General features: G+C 35.8%; 3 protein-coding genes across 3 annotated transcripts in view; 1 reads left to right on the top strand and 2 right to left on the bottom strand.

Moving 5' to 3' along the window:
* Nucleotides 1–26,885, top strand: part of LOC134846098 (uncharacterized) — a 464,945-nt gene that overhangs the window by 8,238 nt on the left and 429,822 nt on the right. The gene's annotated exons all lie outside the window — the stretch shown is intronic.
* LOC134846099 (uncharacterized) overlaps nucleotides 1–26,885 on the bottom strand; it is a 434,549-nt gene that overhangs the window by 400,153 nt on the left and 7,511 nt on the right. The window lies entirely within an intron of this gene.
* LOC134845676 (tRNA-dihydrouridine(20) synthase [NAD(P)+]-like) lies at nucleotides 20,176–24,100 on the bottom strand. Its single transcript, XM_063862720.1, has 2 exons — nucleotides 22,746–24,100; nucleotides 20,176–21,006 (listed from the first exon to the last, which is right to left on the bottom strand). Exons 1-2 carry the CDS (start codon nucleotides 24,081–24,083, stop codon nucleotides 20,782–20,784), a joined length of 1,563 nt encoding a protein of 520 aa, XP_063718790.1. The 5' UTR covers nucleotides 24,084–24,100; the 3' UTR covers nucleotides 20,176–20,781.

Below are 26,885 nucleotides of genomic sequence, written 5' to 3'. Positions count from 1 at the left end.
GAAAAGCTGCAAAACTATACGGGTCCGAAAAAGTGAAGAAGTTCAAACTCTTTTTCTAATATTTCTGTTCATTTTGCTCACTTTTCCAATAAACCAAATATGAAATGACCTCTTTGTCCTTAAACGGCTTATATACGAAACCAGAGAAAATACACTTATTTTCAGACGATCGATATACTGCTCTTAGGCTTTTCTGATACTGTACTAATTCGATGGACGACATGCACAGAAGCAAGAATTATAATTTTTTCAACAAATTCAACGATATACAACGATGACCACTATGGCAAGGCATGGAAAGTTAGTCTCTAAAACAAAGCAATCCTGCGGATTGAAGAATAGGTACTGAAATTATACTCAAACGAAGCCAAGGAAGATTTAAGAAACACCTGTGATAAGACGGTGATGATGATGGTGATGTACGTCAAAGGCGCATTCCACAAGTCATTCACAAATCAGCACAAAACGGCCACAATTAATCAAAACATTGGTACAAATTGATTACGCTTTAAGAGAACCAAATACGACCAACAACATTTTCGAAGAACATGCAGTAGGTATTCTCCTCATCGAAAGGTCATATCAGCTACCCTAGCCAAAACCACAAAGGAATACTTTTGAAGGTTACATCTCAAATTATTAGATTTTCAGCTGCCATTGTAATTCACGCAGACACTGAATGGTATGGGGTTTTCCCAAGATTCGGTACTACAAAATTTTCAGCGCTTTAGATAGTATAGACTACCAAAGAAATCGATTGCGTAAATTCTAAATGGCGTATATGAAGTGATTCATAGACGTGAAGTATGCCATAAGCACACTACCATTGCTCCGTGTAATGTATTCCCGTGCGTTGATCGTTTTCTTTCCGGTAAGGGACAGCAAGACTACAATTTCTTATGCACAAAAATGGTCGTGTCAAAATGGCATCCAAGCCCAGAATTGAATCACAAAGGATTTTCAATTGGCTTGTATATATATGCACCATACACCAAGATGGCATCCCACCCCCCCTGATTTAGTGCAGATGACTTTTTAAATAGTATTCTTTAAGGCAAAATTTTCCGGACACAAATCAGAGAATGCTTCGAAAATATAACTTATCTTTTCGGCGCGAGCTACCAACACCTTTTCAAAAACTCGTCTGCAGCGCAAAAAATTGGCCAAAACCGGCCTTTTTAGAGCTTTGAAAGAGCTGGGAAGATCTACTTGGTCGACCTACAAAAAAGGTTCCCCCTAGAAAAACTTCTTCTTACACCACTGATTACAGACTATACGAGTAATTTTGAGGAAGCACTCGCTGGAAAAAAAACAGACAACTGAAATTGTGTTATCAAGATAATGCCAACTGTGTGTTCGTATTACTAAACTGTTGAGCTGCAAATTTATGCACTGAGAGTCTCAGATTCTCTCCTTCTTCACTAGTGAAAAAAAATCGTTCAATTTAATTGTAAACAAACAAAAATCAATATTTGAACACAGAGGCGAAGCGATATAACACAAACATAAGAAAAGCATGAAAAAGCAAATGAAGGTCTGCACATAGCAGGCAACAGGATGGACAACTGAAAGATCTGCCTGCTCTCACTTCATTCAGAATGTACAACATACCATACTACGATGACTATGCACCAGATCCAGCCATAAGGATTCTACTATGTAATGCCAGGTCAGTCAAGTCTCAATCCCAGGGTCAATCTTTTCCGCCCACTCTTCAGAACATCATTTGTGAAAGAATGCAACGCATAGTTTCATGGCACTACTAGAATCACTATCTCATTCATTAGCTTGTTGAGGGGAGGGGACTGTTTTTCTTGTTGCCCAATTTTTGTTGGGTTTCATAATTGAAACTTCGGTTTACTGAACAAAAATAGACTCTAATATTCGAAGTCAACCATGAAACAGATAAATTGTTATTTGTTGTGATCATCAGATGAGTAAATGAAAATATTATTTTTTGTTTGTTTCTGCTGGCTTAACATAAAGGATAGAAATTTTGATATAATTGTTCCTAGTTTTAGTTGCAAACGAACTTTTGTTGCAAATAAGCCTATTCCTGCTCTTGAATTCTACAAAATTTCTTTAAAAATAATGTTTGAAATTAGCGAAATGGCTAAATAACCTTAAGGAAATGGCTAGCCTTAAACTAAAAAAAATTATTCCAAATTTATCTCAAAGGGAAGTAAGGTCGGTCACCTTGATAATCAGAGTAGACTGGTTTTGTTCACAAATATGACTCGGTTCATTTGAACAAAATTTGTTCACAAATGTTTGATTTGAAATAAATTTCCCTTTTTAGACTGAAGCACGTGACTACCCTGAATGAAAGTTTGGTGACATGAGACAACAGAGAAGAAAAGAGTCGAAAAAAAATTGAAACACTTTGAAAACTAGATTATCAAAATTTTTCCGCATGTCTCGATGACGAACACCTAGTGCCCAGCTTAAGCTGGAGGTAGGTAATTGATAGTTTTTGAAATTGTTATACTGATGATGTTATACTAATAATAAAAATTGGTCTTTGCCAAAAACCTTAGTGGTTCCTCTACTAAAATAAGTAAGAGTAAGATTTTTTTGAGAGTTTGGAAGTTTCCCAGAGACATAATCTTCCTCTTACAAAAAAAGGAATATCCGCTTCTGCGAGTAAAATTTGCGCAACCACTCATTGATATTTTCATCTCAGATTTGATAGGGTAATTTTTACGAAAATTAGAAGTTTCTAAAAACAATTTGTCTAAGTTCAAAAACTTGACTTTCCGAAATCCGTAACTTTTTTCTGCTAAAACCAGACCGTTGCCGGTAAATTCCCACAATCCAAATTTTCGATTGAACACTCAACCTGAGAATTGACACGGTAATTTTCGATTAGAGTATCAAACTTCCAAAAACGGTCAAAGTTTCAAAACTTTCATTTGTCTGAAGGCCATAACTTTCTCTACAATAAACTGTGCGTAGCAAATTATATAGGTACGCTTCCAACAACCTGATGCGTCGATTGGACCTATGATGTCAAATTGGCAGGACAGCAATTGAAAAAACAGTCAACAAATCAGAAAGTTGACATTCAGGAGAATCTTAACTTTTTGTTTTGAAAAAATTGGGCGTAGCCGCTCATGCAGAAGAGATTACCCCAACTGTTTAACTTCGAGTGAGCTCAAAAACCCAGATTTCGCAGAATAGTCTTCGAGAAAAACGAGAGAAAAAATTACAATTTTGACTCTTCCGACTGCAATATTTTTTTGCTTCAAAAGCTTTTGTTTGTAGTCGCGTATACAAAAACTCTTCCCACAACCCGTTCTTAGGATTAAACTCAAAATCTTAGATAAGCAGGAATATTTTTTGGTCAAATTCAAAACATTTGCAAAGAAAAATCATTTACGCTCAAAGATCAAAAAACTGAAGGGCCGCTAATGCAGGTAAACTTCCAACTACCCGTTATCTCCATTGAAATCACAACCTCAGGTAACAAAAAACTGAATATTCCGAGGGCCATTATTTTATCTGTAAGAGGGAAGGGTTACAAGATCTTTCTATTCAGTGAAACCAAAATCAAAAATATTGGTCAAATACTCACCCCACAGACTTTTCCGATGGCTGCAGACAAAGGGTAAAGTGAAAAGAGACCAGGGGAATATGGAGGCACACAAGAATGTAGGCAGTCTTTCAATGGATACTCCTTTTTGAAAATCGGTAGAAAAAATTTTGGGAAAATAAATATTTTTTTGCGAAAAGTGATGAAATTTTCCAAAGCGTCTCAAAAAAAAATAAAAACCCAATCCCATACATTTTCATAATACATGTTTTTATCAAAAAGACATCCTAGGCAAAAATGACAATTAAAACATTGGAAATTCAATTTAGCAATTGAACAAAACTTACGAAGCGCAAACAATCCCGACAACCAGACACCAGTTGAGCAAAATAAACTATTTAAAAAAAAACGTTTGAAAGTTTCAAGGCCCACAGAAACTACTCTTTAGTAACTAATACCCACCCAGTAGTTAAGTTTGAAGTTTGAGCAGGGGCGGACGCCCCCTTCAGGGATTCGACCCCCTGCCGACCCAAAGGGTCCCCCCTTTGATACTTTTTAATAAATCCATTTTGGCCTACCGACCCAAAAATTTTTCTAAGGGCGCCTTTGGCGCCAATATTAACTATTTTTTGAGGGGAAGCGCGCGCCAAAAAAACGCGATTTTTTTGTCAACATTTTTCAAAAAGTGCCCAAAAACGGCTTTTTTGACTGTTTTTCAAAAATTTGCCTGCGGGGCAGAAAATTTTGCCAAAACAGGGGCAAAACAATGCTTTGGGAGAGCTCGAAAAATCAATTTGGTCGACCTAAAAAAAAGGTCATCAAAATTTTCGAAAATTTTTTGAAAATCCGCCCCCCCCCCCCCCTCGATAAAATCCTAGATCCACCCCTGAGTTTGAGCATGTAAGCTGCATAGCAGCGTCATACGTGATTCAACTGATTTTGTTGAACTAGTTGTTAACCCTAAAAAAATGTACATTCCGATTTGATAACGCTTGCATCGCAAGCGTGAAAATGTATGTGCTATTAGGAGAGCGTCAAATGAATATAAACTTGAACTAAAAAAGAAATCAAACGGCAAAACGATTGATTCGCAACGATAGAACATCATTTTTAGCTTACAACCTCATCTGTCCATCGTTAAAATTACAACCACCAAAAGCAACGTTAAACTTACAACCATCTTAAGCAGCCGAACAGCTATATTGCGAAGGGCGTGGGATTATGCATTAAACGCTTCATATAATTACCAAAAAAGTTTAGCGGTGAAAAGGAGAAAGTTGAAACAGTTTAGGTATAAGAGGCCTACATATGATAATTTATTGTCAAAATGGGAATCCTTAATGAGATGATGAATCCATAAAATAAAATAAACAAAAAAAACAAAAAAATGTCTTCAGAACAATAAAGACTGTGAAATCTGACAAACAGTTTCTATATTAAGAATTACTCTCAGGCAATTTTGCTGTGCGAAGAGAATAGAAGTCAATCCGGCTGCGCTTGATCAAAAACTGACGGTATTGATCTTTGGTTCATAAGCAAAAAACCGAGCAAGACTATTTGACTATTAACATGAGTAGGGCGTTAAAAAGATACTAGATGTTGAAGCAGAATAAATAATTCAAGGCAGGTTGGCTCCCAATCGCTAACAAAAAAGAGGAAAATAATTTAAAACGGAAATAAGTTGCTTCGAAAACTTTAACAAATCAAAATTAATAGTAAGCTTCTGTGTTATCCATCAATAAAATGACAATAATGATCAATATGTAATAAATAATCGGGATTAAATCATGCACTAAATTACCCAATTATCTCAAAACAACTAAAAATACGAAGACACAAGCAAAAAAAATCAATCACTTCTTGAAGCAATCTCTGTACAACTTCATACGGCTGCTTAAATGACGCTTTCACCGACAAAAATTCATTTAAGTAAAAGGTACTGTCGGAAAAAAAACCTTATTCAACTGGCTTTGAAACTGTCTAAAAATAGGAGGTACTCAGAGTTCGAGTGAAACTCCTTAGAACTAAAAAAACTCATAAATTGAAGTCTAACAACTGTCACCTGTTTGAAATGCTAAAAAGCTGAACAGCAAAATTAGCATACAAGAAAGATTATGATAAACTTGTATATAGCTAATTAGATTCAAAGCTAAAAATAGACAAACGCAGTCGCCGCGAACTAATTCTTCTAAACTGTTCTTCTCATAATCTTAGCAGATGATAGAGGGATGTAATGAATATGGCATATTATTAGCATTGTTTTCAGGGAAACTGACATGTAGGCGGGCAAACAAAAATGTAACTAAGAGGTTTGCCAGTTTTGAGGCTAAAACAACTCGAGTGTACCGAGAAGAAACTGTTGAAGGGAAACCAAAAAACAAACAACACTCAGTCAACGACTGACCGAATGGCGCTGCAGCCATCAACTACGAAAACCTCCTTCTTTGCATTAAACACTTTGCCAAGCCTCGCGTTTTTAAACAGCTGAGTTTTTTTCCACCACCGTTTCACCACACTTTCTATTTACACGGCCATTTTGCCCCCCCCCTTGATTGCTGTTGAGATTATAAGCCTCTCTACGTCGACCATTCTCAACTGCTGTGGGGGTCGGAAGACTCATTACTTTGTAGTTACAGTCAAAAAACTTTCCGTTACGACACATCTAAACAAATACGCCAACTATCAATACTAGCATTCAAAATATTGTCTTCGTTCCGCAAAATTAGTAGGCTGAAGATTCCTTTTATAGACCAGATGAAAAAAAAACTAAACTAAAAACATTCCTTTGAAAAAATTGACAGAATTGCAACTTATCAACGAATAAGATCAATCCTGGTGAAAAAATTAGATCATATTTTTCGGAAAACGTACAGCGTAGCGTCTCTATGAATCAGTAACCGCACTGGATGAGATAGGACCAATCAGTGGGATTTGTACCCTCACAAAACACTTAATTATGATTCTTATATCTGATCACGCTATTTATCTTCGAAGTCCAACAGAAGCTCTAAAATATTGAATATAACTTATTAGATATTTAAATTAGATATCGCCAAAAAACCATGAGAACTGACACAGATTTCTTTATAGTGTAGATATTTATTTAAGTGACAGATATCGTCCTACTGCAGTTTTCATCCTAATTCAAAACGCGGTAATCGAGCAAAGAGTAGGCAGTTAACTTAGTAGGTAGAACGAAATCTGCAGTTAAGTAAAAAAAAAAGACCATATCTGTCATTTTTAAATAAAACGACATCTGTCCTATGATGAATCTTGGAAAAAGTTCAAGAACAAGAAAAATATGATTATATTGCTCTCCATAGTTGAAAACGGGTTGTTTGTGTACGCTGTATTTATTCAATGCTTCAAAATCTCCTTTTCATTACAATCTCATTTGCTCAAACTGTACTACTTGACTTTTCCAAATCATAATTTTGATTAAATTGTATTCGTATTATCCTATGATAAATACGATTCCGTGAACGGATTGGCGAAAGAACTTAAAACAATTTTTAAAACATCAGAATTGAATTTAACAGTATACAGTAGTCTTTAAAATGAATTAAATTTGAAACATTTAAAAATTAAACATTTTTCTTTTTCAAAACTTTAAAGATTAAGCACCAGGGAAACGCTGCAAGATCCTTCCATTAAATTTTTTCAATTGGGATGTTTTTCGTAGCTCAAATAAATAAATTTTCACAAACGTTACTCGCTGACTCAACAAGCTCGAAATTAAGCTAAAAAAATTTCAGTTTCTCTCGACAAACCTTTTTGGTTTTGTTCAAATCACGAGTAAGGGCTATAGTATGATAGATCAATTGAGGCATTCTGATGATTATCTGTAGAGCCTAAATTCACCAGGAAAAAATTTAAAACAAAAAAACGACACCCGATGATAAAGTTACTCCTCACTTTCAGTGGTCGGAACAATGAGCTGCTGGTGGCAAAATCAAAAAATCACTAAATGTCGCATAATTAAAAATTCCCTTTTTGATCTTCTCATTTGTTCTATATAATTTTTTGGTTAGTGACCTTAGGTCCCTCACTTCATGGCTTTATATTTGTATGTAATTATTTATTAGTTATAAGCGCAGTATGTTTTCACGGACACTTAAAACCCGTCCTTTTGTTTATCTCTGGCGTAAATTCAGTTGCTTGCGTCTTGCAATGAGGTTCATACATTTATCTCAGTTTATCTGTTATTCGACAATTATCAATTCTGGAAACTCTCTATTCTTGGGCATTATTCTATACTATTTATTTTATATATAACTAATAGTTGACTTTTTTGATTTTACCCGTCAGTTTTTGAGCAGTAAAGTTCGGGTAATCTCATGGTACAGCCAGCAATTTCTGTGAACAAAAACAGGACTCGCCCACTTAGAATTCAGTATTTCTGGGCGAAGCCATTGCTAAACCCAGCTTTCTTGTAGGAGAAATTCACGACCCTTATCCAAAATCAGAGGCGGCAGGGGCAACAGAAGAATCAGCGGTAGCGAACATGTCAGCAAGGGAAGCAGCTGCCGCGAGACGTGCGGAAGAAATGCTCTATGCAATTGGCCTCTGGGATGAGAAAAATTCACGCTCAATGGCCCGTTTATTGGTCTAATTCACGCTGTAGATGTTCAATAGCAATTGATAAAGGCAAAAACTGATCTATACCAAGCGTTGAAGCTCGCTTTCGAGGAAAAAAAAGGAGCAAAAACGTTGAAGCAATTCCATAACACACTTCCACACAACCAGTTATCAACATCGACTCAGTCACGGGTCAAACAAACACCAGCACTCTCTGCCCAGTAGTATAGAAATCAAGGCCGTGGTGGGTCATATTGTCGTCCCACACAACGTCAGAATCAAAATCGAGGCACAAAACCAGGCTATTTTGTTGAAATCCTACCACTTCAAAACACCGGAAATTATGCCCGGCTTAAGGACGCAATGTGCAACGCTTTCAAGAAAAAGAACACCTCGCTTAATGTATAACTCAGCGAACAGGCGTGTAAACATGGTGCAACCAGATGAAAATAAACCGAGCCGTAGAAAAATATACGAGCAGCATGGAGTAGCCATAGTCCAGAGGAGGCGATTGATGCAACAAAAGAAAGGAGACAAATCCTACCTCAAAATTCTGGAAAGCGCAATTCGTGAAGAGGTATGGTCATGTCTTTAGCTGATTGAGTTGCTTTAAGAACCGTTAAGTAATTACCACTTTTCAAGCTCCGTTAATTCCGAGACAAGTGAAACGAAAAAAGAAACCTATACTCATCCGAGACCGGGTAGCTAAAGAAAAAAAGACATGCACAAAGACAGCCGTATAGAAAAACTAGACAAATGCACCACATATCGCTGTTTTTCTTCGATTGTTCTTATCACTAAAAAAGACGGATCCATCAAACTTGCATTGAATGCTAGCCCTATGAAAGCACAAATCTAGTTAGATAAGTACCAGATGCCGAACATGCAAGAATTGATAGATTCCGTGGCTCAAATCATCGCTGAAGATGTTCCAGGAACAAGCTGGTTCAAATCTTTGAAGCTCAAATACGCCTCTGGTCAACTACCTTTATCAGATCTAACCCCTAGTCTAGAAAATTAGCATTTTATGTGGAGAGGCAACAGGAAAAAGCGGTCCAGACAAGAATCTACTGGCTCACAGAGCACAGTTTAAAGCAAGTCAATGATCACTCTTCATTCAATTATCTGTATAAATATCTATACAAGTATCTCTCTTAATCTGCCATTCAAAACTCTATTCAATTCTGCAAACTCTTTATTCTTTGGCATTCCTCTATTCTATCTATCTAATTGTATAAAATTATTAGTTCACTACTTGTTCGGGTAATCTCAGCAAGACTTTTGCCAAAAAATCAGATAACTTCATTTAAAAAGGTCGTGTTTTCATTTGACAGCTAAAATTTTGCTTATTATGATGGGAGAGGAAAGGCCTGGGAACAATGTTGAAACATATGGCCACTAAAACTTACTTCGTTGGTTGAGAGATAAGTTTAATATGCGCGCCACTCCGTTTGCAACAAATCGTTCATCTCTGTAAATAAGTACTCGAATAAGAAGAGAAGTCAATTAATAGACTATGATGGCACACAAGTTTCAAACGACAAAACGGCCAAGTAGAAATGCGTTTTTTTTACTTCTATAGCATTTACTCAGTGGCTAGACAAGTAAGTTTTTCCGCAAATAATTCACGCATACAATCACAGCATCTCATTAAAATAAGCTCTGGGTACAACTTGGTAAACAAAACAGTCAACGTGAAAATAACACTCCATTGAAAAATATCACATGTATTATTACTATTGGTACTGCCAACACGTAACTAGCGTAGATTATGAAGTACTTTATATTGCCTCCCAATTTACTTTGAGCAGTAAAAAATACTTTGGCTGTTAAGCTCAAAGGAAAAAACTGAAGGAATTAAGGTACTCATCTTCCAATTATCCTCCTAGTGTTTCAACTGCACAGGAAAAGCTGAGGGAAAAACCCCAGAAACCCCAAAAGAAGAAGAGCTAACATTAACCTTTACAGAGAAATTCGTAAAAGCAACCTTTAAGAATAAAATAGAGTTTAATTTGAAGCTGGCAACGGGCTAGAATTGAAATTGAAAATAATGTAGAAGGTAGGAATAATTATTTTCTCTCTTATTATCAGTGCACAATGTTAATGTCCGATTGGCAATCAATCAAGATAAGATAAGCGAAGCTAAACATCAGCAGCCCCACAAATAATTTCATATTTTTCCGCCCAAGTGATAATTGTAGCTTGGTTCAATACTAACGAAGACAGGACGAGTAAACAGACAACGCGGAGGTGGAAGCGGAAAGGAAATAAAACAAGAGGACTGTTTTTACGGAGGAGTCTCCTCTTTTGCTACCTTCGTTTCTTTTCCCCCTGTTCTAGAAGGCGGCCATCTTTCTTCTGTTGTTGCCATTCAAGCGTGACAACAGAACAGAACAAAAGTGTCTCGCTGTTGGTTTGAAAGAATGAGACACATTCACAAGAATAGCAAAAATTATCAAAACAAAACAACACTGCCCAAATTGGAACTGCTTTCTTCACAAAAAAAAACACGTCAAAAATTAATCCACAATGTTTTGCCCAACCATCTGATCTGCTCACAAAAAATAATCCAATCTCCCCACAAAGGGTTAACATTTTAAGTAATTTTACTACAAAAAATATTACGTCATTGTAGTGAAAAAATAAACGGTAGGCGTCGCAACAATATAGTAAAATGAATAACGGTAACTACTATTACCCAAACGTCGTCATTGGAATATTGAGACAAGTTTTCCTACTTAACAATGAACTGTATCAGTCTTTCAGTCTCGACTACATTTTGCTTTCATCAGAACACGTTTTTAAAATACGGAAGCAGTGAAAATAATTACCAAGTAGGGACTATATCCCACAAAGAATCAATCAACTATTCAAATATATGCATTACTAATTCAATTCATTCCCTACCATAAAACATTTTGGAGACTTAGATGTACATTTCCGTTTTCGCTTCAAACATTTATCAATGAGCTCGCTTGAAATTAACCCAATAAAACCAAAATAACTACAGGTTTGAAACATCAAAACGCCTCTGCACAGTTTTAGAAAAATCATGACCACAAGAATTGTTAAAATATTGGCATAAATGAAACAATGATTCCTTCGCGGATAAATAGTCTCAATTGATTGATTAAGTTAAAAGGGCTTACTTTTCCCGACAACTCTTACATTAAACATGGGGGTTGAAAATGTAGCTCACTTGGAAAAAGATTGATACCACCTCCATATCCACTCGCTTAAATATTTGAACTACATTCACTTGCACTAGTGTCTTCAGATGCTTATTCACTCCGTCAGCAGACCCTTTTTCAATCATATACTTAGATTATAAGAAAATAAAACTAACAAAGACGCAAAAAGAATGCGAACGGAAACAATATCTTCTTCACCGGTCACTTTTTAATAAAATACGGCAACCTCCTTCATTTTCGGAATGAAAACCCAGAGAAACCTATAATCATCCCTTCTTTTTCCTTCAATACAATATTTCAAATGTTCTTTTTTGTTTCGGATAATTAGAACAAGATTACGTCTGAAGCCCTCATATCAAACAACGCCTAATGTTTCAAGTAAGCTTTTATCAAACTCCCCAAAAAATAACAAAATGTGATCATCATTCTCACATTTCAACATTTTTCAGAGGTTCAACATTTCATTGCGGAAACTGTTCACAATAAAAAAAATTACAATCCTGAAATTTTTGGATGAAATTACTCGCGAAATCAAAATTGGAACGTTGAAATGACTAATTTCTTGAACGCTTCTTCAACTTCTTCATTTCATTTTCTATTTGACTACAAAAGGAGGAAGAGACAAAGCGGAGTTTCGCATCACTTGAGATACATCACAAAAAATCAACCAGACTGTTCGTATCAGGGCAAAACCCTGAATGTTCCGACTGCCTTACAAAGTCTACGGAGCATAGTAACAAGAAAAAATAAATGGAAAAAACAAAATGGAAAACAAAATTTAACAGCAAATGAAAAGACAAAAAAAAGCCAACTGACAGTTGGAAAAGAGAAATGAACGCAAGGAAATTGAAAACTGACTTACTTTCTTAAAAAAACCTTAAAATTTTGAATTTCGAAGAAAAAAATAGATGGCTTTAAAACTCTTTGAATTTAAAAAACAATTTAAGATGGACACTTTTTGTTAAAATTGACTCAATTTGAGAACAGAGGCGAAGTTGCACTTCGCATACACAAGCAAAAATATGAACGATTACGCTACTGGGAAAAACTGAATGAATAAAACTTTGAGTCTTCAAAGTTTCTCTTCTTCAAGTGACGCACGCCAATTATGACGCATTAGCAGTACCAGTCAATTTGAAAAAAAATTACCAACTAAGATGACTCAATTTATAGAGCAGTCTATGGAGCGGTAATCACAAAAAAAATCTCAAATTAAAAAAAATCATACTATGTTCATTCCATTTAATTTTTTCGAGATTTTTTTTGAATATCATCACCCCACACGCCATATGAAGTACAAAGTGATAGATTTCGCTCCTAGTAACAAATCAATTATGGCAAATAAGCTTCCTTCAACCATTTTGGAATGATTTCTACGACGATTAAATAACCGCTTACGCGTTAAAAGAGCGAAATATATCGCGCGTTAATTGTCCAAAATGGCAATCTTTAAACCCTCACAACTTAACGAAAAATAATCACATATGAAATATCTTTTCAAATTTAAGCTCAGGACAGCAATAACTTTTGAATGATATAAACACTTCCGTCAAAAATGGCTAGTTAAAAATTTGTCTGACGAAAAAAAACAACCGAGCACTAATAATCCGTTACTTTTGTTACGAAAGCCTGAACAATAAAAGAAGCATACTGAAAAAGCAAACGAAAGCAATTTCAAAAAATATCTAAAACAAAGCCAAAAGTTTTATACGTTTGTCTGGAAGGCGGTTAGTTTTCAGCAAAAAAAGGCAAATAACAGCATAAAATGAGAAGTGGAACAAAAATCGAGAATCGGTAAATAAGCCGACGAAAGCTAGATTACTCTTGAGCCGCAAAAACCCTAGTCAAAACAACTTTTGAGCAAAGCTACACCCCCAGCACTCATTTGAATGAAAATTTGTTACAGCATTTCAAACGACGCAAAATGATGTGAGTAAGTCGATGCAAGACTTGCCGAAACATTTGAAGCCATATAAGCATTCTAAGCGAAAAGAACACAAAACTTCAAACTCCTCAGACACTGAGCGTGTCGGACTCAAATGTATATAATTTTTTTCTGTTATGCTAAGCGTATTTTTGGAAATCAACGCAGAATTCCTGAATTTTTTTTGTTGGACAGAAAAAGCAAATCTTCCACCCAGACATTTATTTCAGATTAAATTTGCTAAGCGCAGCATGGAAAACGCTCGATTCTAATTGGCTGAAAATTCCAACTTATAACCAAGTACACATCCTACCGCTCAAATTGCTTTGGGAGGGGGAAGGATTTGAACTTGGTCCCAGTCGATTAACGATGACACCGTACAAATTTGAAGACTCAGAGTAGAGGCTGAACTTGGGCATGAATGTGTGATCTGCTTGCATCTCATCTATTTGGACATCTGAGATTGCACAAAACTGATCACTTCACCTTCTAGATATGACTTTTTTGAATCAGCACATTTGTTGTCCTCAACAAAAAACTCATAACTATTATCAGAAATAACACGCCAAGATTATAAAAAATGCTGCAAAAAGGATATCATAAAGTAGTAAAGATGAAACGTTTGAAAGGACTAACTTTTTTTGATACCCTTACCGAAATAATTATATGGAAAACGGCTATACGATTAGTTTTTGAATTAAAAATTCCATACCGCTTCAGTTGGTAATAAAATCGCATCAAGCCAGCTGTTGTCGTACTTTTCATAGAGTGCGCCAAAATTAAAACCTTTCAAGGTGCCTCAATGGCGGAAAAGTAATAAAACTGTGAGTGCTCAACTGCTGTGGTTTTGCATCAATAATGAGACTCAACAAACAGTCTGAACAAATATGAGAGCTAAATCAATTTTTTGCTTCTACAAAAAAACTTGCTTCCATTGGACTGCAGAGCTGAAACATGGATAATTGTTCAGTGGCTCAGAAACAGAACTTGCATTGCATCACTTACTTTTCACTCCCCTCGCATACTTCCCCTTTTCCCTTCAATTCATTACTAGTGAAGCCAAATAGCAGTTTCAAATAACTTATCAAACGATTGTTGAGGAAATGAAAACGATGGAAAAATGATGATTTGATTTTATAGTAATTTTATAGCAATAAAAAGTGTGAAAAAACATACAAAGGCTTTTACCTCAGACATAAAAGATGCTAGTAAAATAGTTGAGAAGAGATTGAGATTTATGACTGACCTACATGGCATGCTGTACCTACTGTTTTTTGGGTTCTAATTATTGGTGAGGTAATCATCACACTCCAAAATAGCTTACAAACGAAAAATGTTTTGACGCAATTGGGTTTTTAGACCGACTTAATTATTTGTGTATACATCAGAAGTCGGCTCTGGATAAATGTTCAAACAAAACCATTTAAGGACAAAGCAGTTCAAAACCGTTCATAGATTAGAATCCTGTATCTCATGCTCAGAAACAATAAAAACACCAAACCATCAACAGTGTATCCGGTTGCTGTAAATTTCAACGATTGATATCTGGATTTTTAATTACTCTTAGGTGCTAAAGTATCGGGCCCCTCCCCCGCTATATGACTTCGCCTAAAAATGAGTGTCCTCCGATAATAAAAAGACATCACAATTTGAGAAATTCTAAAACATGAATTGAGGTGGGCCCAAAGAAGTTATAAAAATTGCAAAATAAGTACAAAAATTCCCGAAAAAAAAATATCGGCAACATTAGAAATTTACAAAGAGCTTTCGAAAAGGCTAGAAAAAAATTAGCAGACACGAAAACCTATAAAACTTGAAAAATTCAGTTTTGACAAAACAAAACAGGTCCCGACTGCAATCGAGCTTCTGTTATTTGTTGTCTCAAGCATGGGTGTTAACACAGCACTAAATGCACAGAATACTTCTTTGAAATTAATTTAAAAACTACATCCAAATGATTTGAATGAACAGCATGGAAAAAATAGTAAAAAAAGGCAATACTACCTGGAACTGATTTAACTGTCCAAAACCGGATTATATGTCTTTTAATTCGAGTAAGAATGTCCAAAAAGCCAAAAAAAAGCAGACAAACAGAAGTCCGACAATGATTTTTCGACGCGCGGACAATTTTCCAGTGACAAAAAAAAAACAGGTCCTGGACGGATTCGAACCATTGACCTTGGTTTTTACAGGAAGGCGCATTACCTTATCGCGACATGCAAGAATTAACGTCTGACTTTTGATTTCATATGAACCGAAGGTAAATTGGTTCAAAAGATTCTGTTAAACTAGTTGTCCCGAAAAAAAGTCGATACTCCTGTTTGATAACGCTTGCTAATCGCAAGCATAAACATCGATCGCATCACAACACTAACATGCCACTATTACTCAACGCACTTGACATTTAGCTAAGTACTTAATTTTACTCGGCAAAAACCTAAGGACAAAGCCTTAGTTCAACCGCAATTTCAGTGAATGAACAGTGAAAGATTCCAGACTTAAGAAAAACAACTCTGTTTAAAATTACACTAGGGGCCGAATTATAGCTGGAGGTACCTGGTGGATATATTTTGAATTTGTTGTACTGATGATTCGGGATGAAATGGGTAATTTCACAAAATCAAACAATGGGCTTCACCCAAAACCTTAGTTGTTTCTATAACAAAAATAAATGAAAAAAGTTTTAGAGAATTTGGAATTTTTCCCAGAACATAACAATTTTCATTGAAACTTATAGGCATAGCCGCTGATGCAGGGAGGCTTTCCACAAACTGTCGCCTCGATTAAACCCTTGATATCAGATTCGGCTGGGTAGTTTTCGAGAAAAGTTTTCAAATAACGGACAAGTAATCAAAACATTGCCTTTTCTGAGGACGATAGTTTTTTTGCAAAACGATTATTTCAGGGGAGCGTTTCCCAAACCTTTCTAAGGAGTGAGCTCAAAATCTTACATTTGAGATGGTAATTTTCGAGACCTTCAAAAAGTTTCAAAAAACGGTCAAAAATTTGATTTTTTCGACAAACCTAGGTTTCTCTGGAAAGAAAATTGAGCATAGCCGCTCTCTCAGGGGAGCTTTGCACTTACGAATCTCTCAATTGAACCAAAAATTTCAGATATGGGCGTATAGTTTTGGATAAATCAAAAAGTTTTTTAAAAAACGTTCAAGAAGACTCGTTTTTTTTCTGATTGAAATTGAGTCAAAACTTGAGTAGACAAACGAATGTCGGGCTATTAAGTTTTAACGGAAGTTCATTTTCACTTTTTTGATTGCAGTTTTTTCATTTTGTACGTTTTTGTTTCCAAAGCATAGGTTTTTTGTTCAAGGCAACGGCGTTACACCCTGGCCAAAAACGAAGAAAACTGGTTCAATCATAGATAAACTGGTATCAAGATAAAATTTGTTAAGGAAATAAAAGAAAGTAGAGAAGATTTTGTGCCTAAAACAAAACTGCACTTGTCACAAAAATATAAACTATTAGTTTTAAAAGTTCTTACGAACGACAAAATCATAACCAAAGACTTTCCTCTGAAGGTTTCTTTCAACTAAATGTTTTGGATTATGTAATTTCAGCTTAGTCAAATTAGGTGGCGTAGTTTTGAGAGTAAACTCATTTGTTATGATTTTATGTCGTTCGTAAGAACTTTCAAACTTATAGCTTAAAATTTTTGTGACAACTGCAGTTTTGTTTTAGGCTCAAAATCTTCTCTTCTTTTTTCTATTTCCTTTACAAATTTTATCTTTATGATTGAAACAGTTTTCTTCCCTTTTGACCAGCGTGTAACGCCGTTGCCTTGCACAAAAAACCTATGATTTGGAAACAAAAACGTACCAGATGAAAGAACTGCATTCCAAAAAGTGAAAATGAACCGATGGAAACAAGGACTAAAAACACGACTACAAAAAATTTCAAAATGATATTTTTTAAAAAACCTATTACCTGCTACGATTAACTGCCTAAATGATGGTAGTTTAATTTAAAATTTCAAGAAACTTAGCAAGTCAGCAGTCGTTAAGTTCACCAGTCCTACTAAAATTGAAAACCTGTGAAAAAAGTTATTCACGGGAAAAGGTCTAGGAACCGATTGCAATATCATTGATTATCGCAAAGACAATCAGACACCTTGCCTCCAACAAAACACAGTTTTGGCGTGTATAGAAACTAAGAAATCATGAATTATATTTACCCTCTTGAAAAAAATACAGCAACAAAACACCCGGCCAGTAAACCGACAAAAAAATGAAACTACATCTGAAATTTTGTGCGATCTGGTGGGAAGCAAAATTATGTTTCTCTTAGAAGAAATGGCTCAATAGTAGATCAATAAACCGATAAAATATAAGCCGAAATCATTTGGGTAGAATGAAGTTTTTGAGCGAAAAAAAAAAACAAAAAAAAATAAAATAAACGAAGTTAAGGGTAATAATTAAAAATGGCAGAAGTAAATCAAAGCAACAAGAAACTAAAGACATAAAAATTGAAACAATGAAGTTCTTAACTTTGAAATCTTGCAACACCAAAAAACTTATGGATAAAAAACGAACGAAAAAGAAAACCAAGGAAACATACTACGTCAGAGCTAATAATGTTACGATTTATACGAGTGAACCAAAAACACTTCCATCTTCACTGAAAACGCCGAGACACAAGAAACTTCCACGATGTGGCCACTACGCCGACAAAACATAAACACACAAACGAAAATTCGACAACTCAATTTTTCGCGGAAAAAAAATCCATTTCATGCATACTGAAAAAAATAGAGTCCTTCTGGGGCTCGAACCCTAGACCTTTAAAAAAAAAGAAAAACGCATTACCTCGAGGTCAAATGCGAAAGTAGTCTCATAATTGCTATGGTTCACAAATAAATCAACCTCACCAAATGTGTAAGAGACAAAAAAGTATAGTTCCCGACTACAAGACACTTGCTCTCCAACGGTCAGAAATTCGAAAACTTGACTATTCGTAGCGCCATAACTTTTCGTGTAAAAGAATTTGGACAAATCAGCTTATTCAGGGGAGCTTCCCTCAAATCGTTCATTCGCTCACAATCAACATTCCTGTATGATAAAAATAGGTATTATGAAAAAATTATTTGCATCGAGCTTTTATTTTGTTTTTAGGGACACGCTTTGGAAAAAAACTATTTTCTCAAAAAATACTCAGCGATTTTCGAAAAAATCGATACAATGGAAATTGCGCCCACTACCCTGTATGTCTGAATAATGTTTCTTTGTATCTTACCCCTATTTTCTACATCCTTCAAAAAAGTATGCGGAGAAATTTTGACCGCTATTTTTGGACTTTTATTTTTCATTTCCTCGATAACCGCCCACCAAAATCTGAGATTTTGGATTCAGTGGATAAAACTGGTCAGGGGAAACTCCTCTTTCTATGCGGATGCGCCACTAATTTTTTTACACTAAGTTATGGTCCTGGGAAAATTCAAAAATTCGATTTTTTCCACGTTTTTTGAAATCTACTCTACTAAATATAAAGTTTTGAATTCAATCAAAAAGATGAGTGTCGGAAAGCGCCACTGCATAAACGAATTTAGAAAAATTCCTGTATGAACGGCAAGCTCACATTTGTTTACACGAAAAATTATGACCCTCAACCCCTTCTATCCAATTAACGCAAAATCTCAGAATGAATGAAAAATGATCAAAAAACCAAAGTATTGACTCTTCCAAGGGCCATAAATTTTCGTGTACGCAAAATCGAGCATAGCAACTTATGAAGGGGAACTTCTAACAACTCGCCCTTTCCATTGAAAATAAATCTCAGATTTAGGAGGGTAGTTTTTGAGAAGCCACAAAGTTTCAAAAACGATCAAAAATTCAAAAATTTGATTACTCTCAGAGCCATAAATTTTTCTTTCATCCAATGAAGCCAAAAGTTCAGATTTGGATGTCCAGTTTTCGAGAAAACGAAAAAATCTAAAAGTAGCGGCTAAGATTTACCCCTCATAGACTTTTGTGAAGGCCGTAGAAAACGCATTAAGATAAAAAGAGACAAGCGAATTATGCAAGCAAATAGAGGAGTGGGTGCAATCTCAAATGGTACCAAACTTTTTCAAATAAGGTCCAGTAGTTTTCGAATAAAACTAAAATCTTTGAAGCGTCTCAAAAAAACAAGCAAAACAAAAATCCGATCCCATACATTTTCATAATTTATTTTATTGAACGATTGCAGCTCGTCATCGCCTTCGAGTAAATTACCCGCCAAAACAGCAGGGCAAAGACTTCGATTATTAATGCTCTTTGATTAAGCGGAAATAGCACATACAATCAGAAACTGAACTGTTGGGCGCATAAATAGCACAGAATTGGAGCCCAGAAAAGCGCGAATGTGGTTAGAAAAAATGGACTCATATTATAAGACATGCGTTGTTGTCATATAGAATCTGAAAAAAGTATCTTTCAAAACTGAAGCTGCACTGCTTGACTTCAAACTAAAAAAACATCTTACATTTTTTCTAATTTAACTTATTGCTTGTAAAACACGGACACAGATAGCTTGATTAATACAGACCCGGCTTTAAAACTATCATATTCGCTATTAGCCCCAATTCTCAGGTTGCAAATGGGCCGATTACCTGGAGCGGATCTATCGGTTAAGAGGACTTCTAAGGCTTTGCATTAAAACAGCGATGAAGAGGAGCTTCGGATCACAAAACATAAAACGTGAGATGATCTTAAGTTGAATAAGAATACCTAAACAGCCAAAAATGTGCACCTGCTAAAAGCTCCGGCTCTTTTCCAGTTTCCCTCCCTCCCCTTCGTGAAATTACGAAACGAAATTGTTTGAAAAATATTCATAAGGCAATTTGTATGTAGAAAAATGTAGTTAACTCGCTCCCATTCACACATTGTATTGCTGTTCAGATTATTGAAGATCATTTTAACTACCTTTCTTAACTCGAATTTCAGAAACAAATCAAAGGGGAGGGAAAAACTGGAAGGAGCCGAAGCTCCAACTAAATGGAGACCTAAAAGACAACACTCATCATAAGAAAAAGAGGCGGCTTCATAATTTAGACATGTTCGAATAGCTGATTAGTTCTCGTAGAACAAAACTAATAAAATCAACACACATTCACAGATCAGATGAGTAGAACTTATGCAAGCACCAATAGTTGATTTAACTCAAAGGGTGCATAATATTTTGCCAAGGGTGCATCATCTATTACAAAATTCGATGGAAACTTGAAAGGCTTCTAGTTCATTTTCTCCCACGACTTCAAAGCTCAGAACACATCGTGCGATTAGCTTTCATGTTCATCTCCATAAATATGTCAAGCTCGATTAGATCACATATCTACTCGGACAAATTGGGAAAATTCATCAGAAAACAGAAAACTGAGGTGCCTTTATGAAACGCAACTTCAAATCATTATTCTCGAAATTCATGGTCTACTTTCGCCAAGCGAACCCTGTCATTAACTTCAAATCTTCTGGTTAGGGCCAGTAATTCCTTCTTTTATATCTTCGGCGAGGTATTAGAACGTACATTGCACTCGGTGGTTTCTTGTCCATAATTCTCTTGAATGTCACTTAAGCGAACCACTCCAATACGCTGTCATGAACAGTCAGCCGAGTCTTCAGGTCAATTTGATCTTCATACCTGAAACTACTCAGTTCAGTTGCTTGATCTGAATCGCCTTTCAAAGAAAAGTGAGGTCGCGTCATCAGGTGCGAGAGTGTGGGCTCATTTCTGTAGATCATGTCCAGTCTATGGTCCATCATGCCCATGCCAATTAAAGCCACTGCCGCAGCGCCCTACAGAATATATTTTTTAAAGACTTCTGCGAATGAATGTTCTTCATGTAATATTCCTTTAAAAGAACAATGCCAAAAAAACCTAAGAAAATTACCATTTAATGCCATCAGCTAGTTTTTAATACCCCTTTTCAAACTCAAAGGTGACTCAAAGGTGAAGCTGTGAGTTTGAATATCTATTATGCAAACAAGAAGTTCCAAACACACAGGCAAAGTTTCAACACTAGCCATAGGACGCAAGCATAAACTGGAAGGTGACGCATAAAAAAGAGGTGTTTATATTGACTCAGAGTCGCATATATTTTTCTTCCAAAGTCATACTGATTTCGCTTTTTCAATTCAACGTTTGTGAGCAATGCGGTATAATTTCAGAAGTAAACATTAAGTGCCTAGGCACCAGCGGATTTAGGGGGGAGGGCGGACGCCCCATCTCAAGGATTCGACTCCCTGCCGACCCAAAGGGTCCCCTTTTGTACTATTTTAAGATATCAATTTTTGACTGACTGACCCTAAAATTTTTCTAAAGGCGGGGGAGCGCGCACCGAAAAAGCGCAATTTTTGGGTCAAAATTTTCCAAAAAATGCCTAAAAACTCCTTTTTTGGCCTGTTTTTTTTTATTTAAGTGCTTTGGGAGAGCTCAGAAAATCAATTTTTTTGACCTAAAAAAGGTCGACTAAATGTTCGATATTTTTTTGAAAATCTGCCCCCCCCCCCTAGAGAAAATCGTAGATCCGCCCCTGCGCCTAAGTGTCAAATGATGAAGTCTAGCTGTAGTAATATAGTTAGAATTCTTCAAAAAGGTGTTCAGAAATACGGATGTTGCAGCTCATCCAGCTGGAACCAACTCAGATCTCAAAAAAAGACAATACTGAAACTGATCTTTTGCAGAAAAACGAATAAATGCCAACTTATCACACAAACGAGCTGCTTAAATCTGTATGTCTAGCTTGCGATGAAATGCTGTTAATTTATTTTAATTTAAAAAATAGAAATTTAATTTTTCTTCCTTTTTCCGATCATTGAAAATCGGGAGGACGTCTTCAAGTGGGTTTTAGTTTTTTCAAGCAACCTCAAGTTCACAAGTAACCATCGAATTGATTCGAGTGACATATCATATTAAAGCCACTTCAAACGAGATTCAAACTACATGAGAAATTTTTTTAAAGGTTTCCTAACAGTCTAGAGAAAAACCGGTTTGTAATTTTGGAGATTTTGTCTAATTTCGTAAGAGTTCAGCAAGCGAGTAGCTCTTACAGAAAGCTTATGATAGTATAATTCAAATAAACCAAGTTGAGTCGTGAAAGCTTACTTTTATTCCAGTAAAAATAGTTTTCAATTTTAATTTGAGCGCCTTCAGTAAATTTTAAAAAATAAGTTTTTAGCGAAAAACTTTTTGAGATCTTTGTGTATATTTTGTATTCATTTTTGAGGAAAACTGTTGTCGAATAAACCCAATTTTTAATGAAATCAAATATAACTAAGTCATAGGCTTTTGTTCAGATCCTCTCATCAGACAGCGAACTAAAAACAGAGACGTTTTCCAAAAGATATACGATTGAGGTCGTAACCTTCTGTGCTGCAAACCGGCTATCTTCTGTTTTTCTAGGCAATAGCAGAGCCGAGCAGTATTACGAAGAACAAGCAGAAATTCATAACTAACCCATCAAACTACCTATAACAACCGCATGAAAAATCCAAAGGAGTCTTTTTATCAGCGATAACGCTTTAATATAACATACTTGCTCGGCGTGTTTCTTATTCCGTTCACAATATGTCGACAAAAAGGCCCTTCTTTCGCTCAAGTAACAAACACATTTCCAACGAGAGTCTTGAAAAGGAGTCGTCTCAAATCGCGGTTTCACTTCACAATTCTTAAACAATGGTTTGTTGAAAAACTCAGATAAAAGTGTTTTCGGAGGAACTGTTATAACCTTCCTGTACTTATTATACTCAAATGGGTACGAGAACATTATGACGTTTCGATCATCTTCAATTCCATTGGGTTCTAACTTTGGCTTTTTCTGAAGAGGTGACTCCATTGTTAGTGAAATCTTCAGGAGTTCAGATCTGTAAAACTCTTCAAGGTCAAACTGAGCGCACACTTCAGACATTAAAGTCGTGTTTCGAACTTTGTCGACAATCGGGTGATCTCCTATTGAGTTTTGAACAGCGTATTTGAAATACTGCACTGGGAAATCAAACGTGACGCAATATTTTAACAACTTCTTTGCCACTTGTGTTTTCTCATCAACAGTAGATACAGAAAAATGTTCGGATTGTAAGTTTTTCAGTTTCCGTATTATCTTGAACACTGAGCAGTTCCACATTGCATTTCTAGCAACCATTAAAGAGTCGCACCCAGTTTCATTTTTCACTTTCTCAAGTGTTAAAAACTCGCCTAAGCTCTCTCTAGTTCCGGCTAACCCATTTGCAATAACAGGTATCTTAACTTCAGCTGCGTATAACTTAATCAAATCTAAATGAACCTGATCTTTCGGTCTTTCCGACTGAAATCTTCCGTGAACAGTCACAGCATTCACGCCGCAGCTTTCGATCATCCTCATAAACTGCAAGCCATCTTCCAAATTAGGAATCAATCTGATTTTACACGTTATTTTCACGCTGCAGTTCTTAACAAGAGTTGTCAAAATTTGTTCAACTATTTGAGGTTTTTTCAACAGAGCAGCACCCATGCCTCCTGTCGTTGAAAAAGACTTCGGACAACCCATATTTATGTCAACTCCGAAGCAATAATTTTCCACAATCTTCGCCGCTTTAAGCGCGTTTTCCGAACTAGCAGTTCCGATTTGCACAAGCAATTTGTCCTTTTCCCTGTCGTGGATTCTAAGCACCAGCGTGTGATCTGGTTCCCGAAAATCAAAGCAGCTCAGCGCCTCGTTTCGCGTCACTGAGCAACTCATCAGACGTCGATCGATAATCTCCTCAGTGAAAACAAAGTCGGCGCCGTAGTCTAGAGCCAGTAGCCTCATAGGGAGTTTAGAAATACGCACCATTGGCGCTAGAATTACGCAGTTGCCAAAACAGTTGTCTTTAGTTGAAGCGTCACTGCCACTCATTATGCATGCACTTCACTAAAAGGTTCAATCGTCAGTTTTGTGGTGACTGCTTAATCACAGGTAACATGGATGTACCAAAGCTATATACAAATATAGTCAACCAAAACTTCATTTTCATTTCTTATCGAACTAACTCGAAATCTTATAACAATTTCTAAAACTTGAAATCAGCCGCTAATTTTTGCTCCATTGATTTCGGAGAGTAACTAACCAATTTGTAAATGAAACTTTTTGAAAATGGCAAGCTTCAAGAAAAATCATCAAAAATAATTCAGCGTACAAGACAAGCGAATCTGTTCTTTCTTTTAACAATAAATGGAGGCTCTTTTCGCTCAAAAAAGGGGTATAGGTTATATGGATCTGCTAAAATACGTTTTGATTAAGAATGAAAAATATGACAATGCCCTGACGCCATCTGAAGCGGAGCAAGCACAGTCTTTCGAAAGACAGTGGGTTGCCCTACTATTCAAGTCCTCGTATGGAAATCTAGCATGGGAATGTGCATATGAACTTTTGCATCACTTAGACATTGTTACATTTCCCAAAATGTGTGCAAAGTAACACCTGAAGACTCTACTTTGCCCTTTTTGATAGCGTTTTTTAAGGTGGGTTTTTACAGCTGGCAATAACCCGGTGAAGAACAATTGGTCAAAACTGCTTGAAATTTTTCATCAAAATCTCAAATAAAATGTTGTACTCATACGTACTCATACGATAAAATCAGAACTCATACGTATAAATAAACAAAAGCGACAAGCTAGTTGATGCAATGAAAACCTTATTGGAGGCAACTTGTACCGCTTAGTTCATGAAAATAACGCTCAAAAAGGATTATCAGAAGAAAGAAAAACATTTAAAAAAACTCACATTAATTTGATCGAGTGAAATATTTCATTGATACGTTGGAATTAAGTAAATTTCTTCATTTGATTTTGTTTTCTGAAAATACGCTTCGAGCACAATTCTCAAGTACCCAAGTCCAATTCGTTCAATTCGACTATCGTGTAACGCACCTCCGGTACTTCGACTTTTTAAAATCTAAAAAACCGCATATATTGGAAATAAGAGCTGCATCCTTTGAGTGTACTCTGACAGCACCCAATTACAGGGTTCGTAATTACAAATTTTTCTATTCAAGTTTTTTTAATATAAATTTTGAAAAACCCATAAAACTTTGTGAAGTTTTATTTGAGTTCTTTGAAAAATTTAAAATGAACTAAGAAATGTCACAACTCGGAAACTAAAAGCAATTGAGCAGTCGCAATTGGACGCAAGATTCTTAAATCCTGAGAGTACTCTTACAGTACCCAACTACAACGTTGAGAAATTCAAATTTCAAACTTAAGTTTTCTAAAAAAAATAAATATATTTTTTGAAAACCAGATAAAACGTCAGATGTCGAGAACTAACAATATTTGAGCAGTCTTTTTTGAAGACAATATTTGCAATCCTTGACAGTACTCTAAAAGCACACAACTATAGGGTTAGTAATTTCAAATTAGTGAAAATCACAAGAATCGTCGTATCACATAAACTAAAAGATTACTCTGACAGTCCCCATATACTTTTAAGGAATTTCAAATTATGAAAAAAAGTTTTAATTTAAGTTTTAGGAAAATTTTGAAAAAATCAAAAAAAAAACATCATATCTGGAAACCTAACAAGATTGAGCACTCAGATTTGAAGGCAAGAATCGCAGCCCCTGAAAAACTGAGAAAACTCTGACAGCCCCCACTACAGAGTTGCAACCTTCAATGTTCTAAGAAAAAAAATGCAACTAAGTTAGCTGAAAATATTATTAAAATCACAAAAAAAGATCATATCCGGGAAACTACAAGGTTTCGAGCGGTCATTTTGGGGCAAAACTTACAACTCCTGAAAATACTCTGAAAGAGCCTCAACCTAGAGTTGGGAACTTCAAATTTTGTGATTATTTTTAAACGTTATCTGAAAAATTTGAAAAAATCTTAAAAAACGTCACATCTCGAAAAATACGAGGATTTGGGCAGTCATATTCAGAGGCAAGATTCGCAACCCCTGAGAATACACTCACACTTTCCAAAAACAGAATTAATTCTGAAGTTCTGGAAATTTTCAAAATCTAAGTACTTTTGAGTAAGGAGGTTCGAGGGTAAGATTCGCAACCCCTGAGAGTAAGCTGCCTAAGCGTACTTGATACCTCCAGGCCAAGTGTGCCTTCCTTATAACATAAAAAAATGAACGGAACTTGAAAAAAAAACAAGTCAAACCGAGAAAAAGGAAATTTGAGCCTGAACGAACTCTAGTCATGACTAGGAGGACTTTATTAGTAAACCACACTTGACCCCTAATAGCTTCTTTGAGGTAGTCAAAAATTGGGCACGAGGCAAACTAATCCATAGGTCCTACCAACCCCAATACGGTAATGGGTACAAAAAAATTCGCAGGCAAGTTTGCTAATTTTTAGCCCAGAACTCTTCGATTCTCTCAAAAACGTAAGCAAATATCATCTAATCCATTTAATTTCTCTTCTCATTTAATTTTAGCGAGAAAAAAAACTGCAAAAAAACTAAAATATACCAAAGTTGGCCTTGAAAAAAAAAACCGCCACCAAACATCTGTAAAAAGTCAATTAATGCAAGTCAACAAAACAAAAATGCAGCCTTTTTTGAAAAAACTTGAAAGTTCTATTTTTCGAGAAAAAAACAAATGACCCTAAAGCTTTTCGAGAACAATTTATAATTGACATTTTTTAAATGAAATTATACCAATTTGATAAAATGGGATCATTAGGTGAAATTTTAATTTCGCTGGCAAATCAGA

Source organism: Symsagittifera roscoffensis, chromosome 5 (genome assembly GCF_963678635.1).
Source record: "Symsagittifera roscoffensis chromosome 5, txSymRosc1.1, whole genome shotgun sequence".
NCBI classification, from domain to species: domain Eukaryota; kingdom Metazoa; phylum Xenacoelomorpha; order Acoela; family Convolutidae; genus Symsagittifera; species Symsagittifera roscoffensis.
Note: the sequence above shows the minus strand (reverse complement) of the source record. Positions and strands in the feature narration are given on the sequence as shown.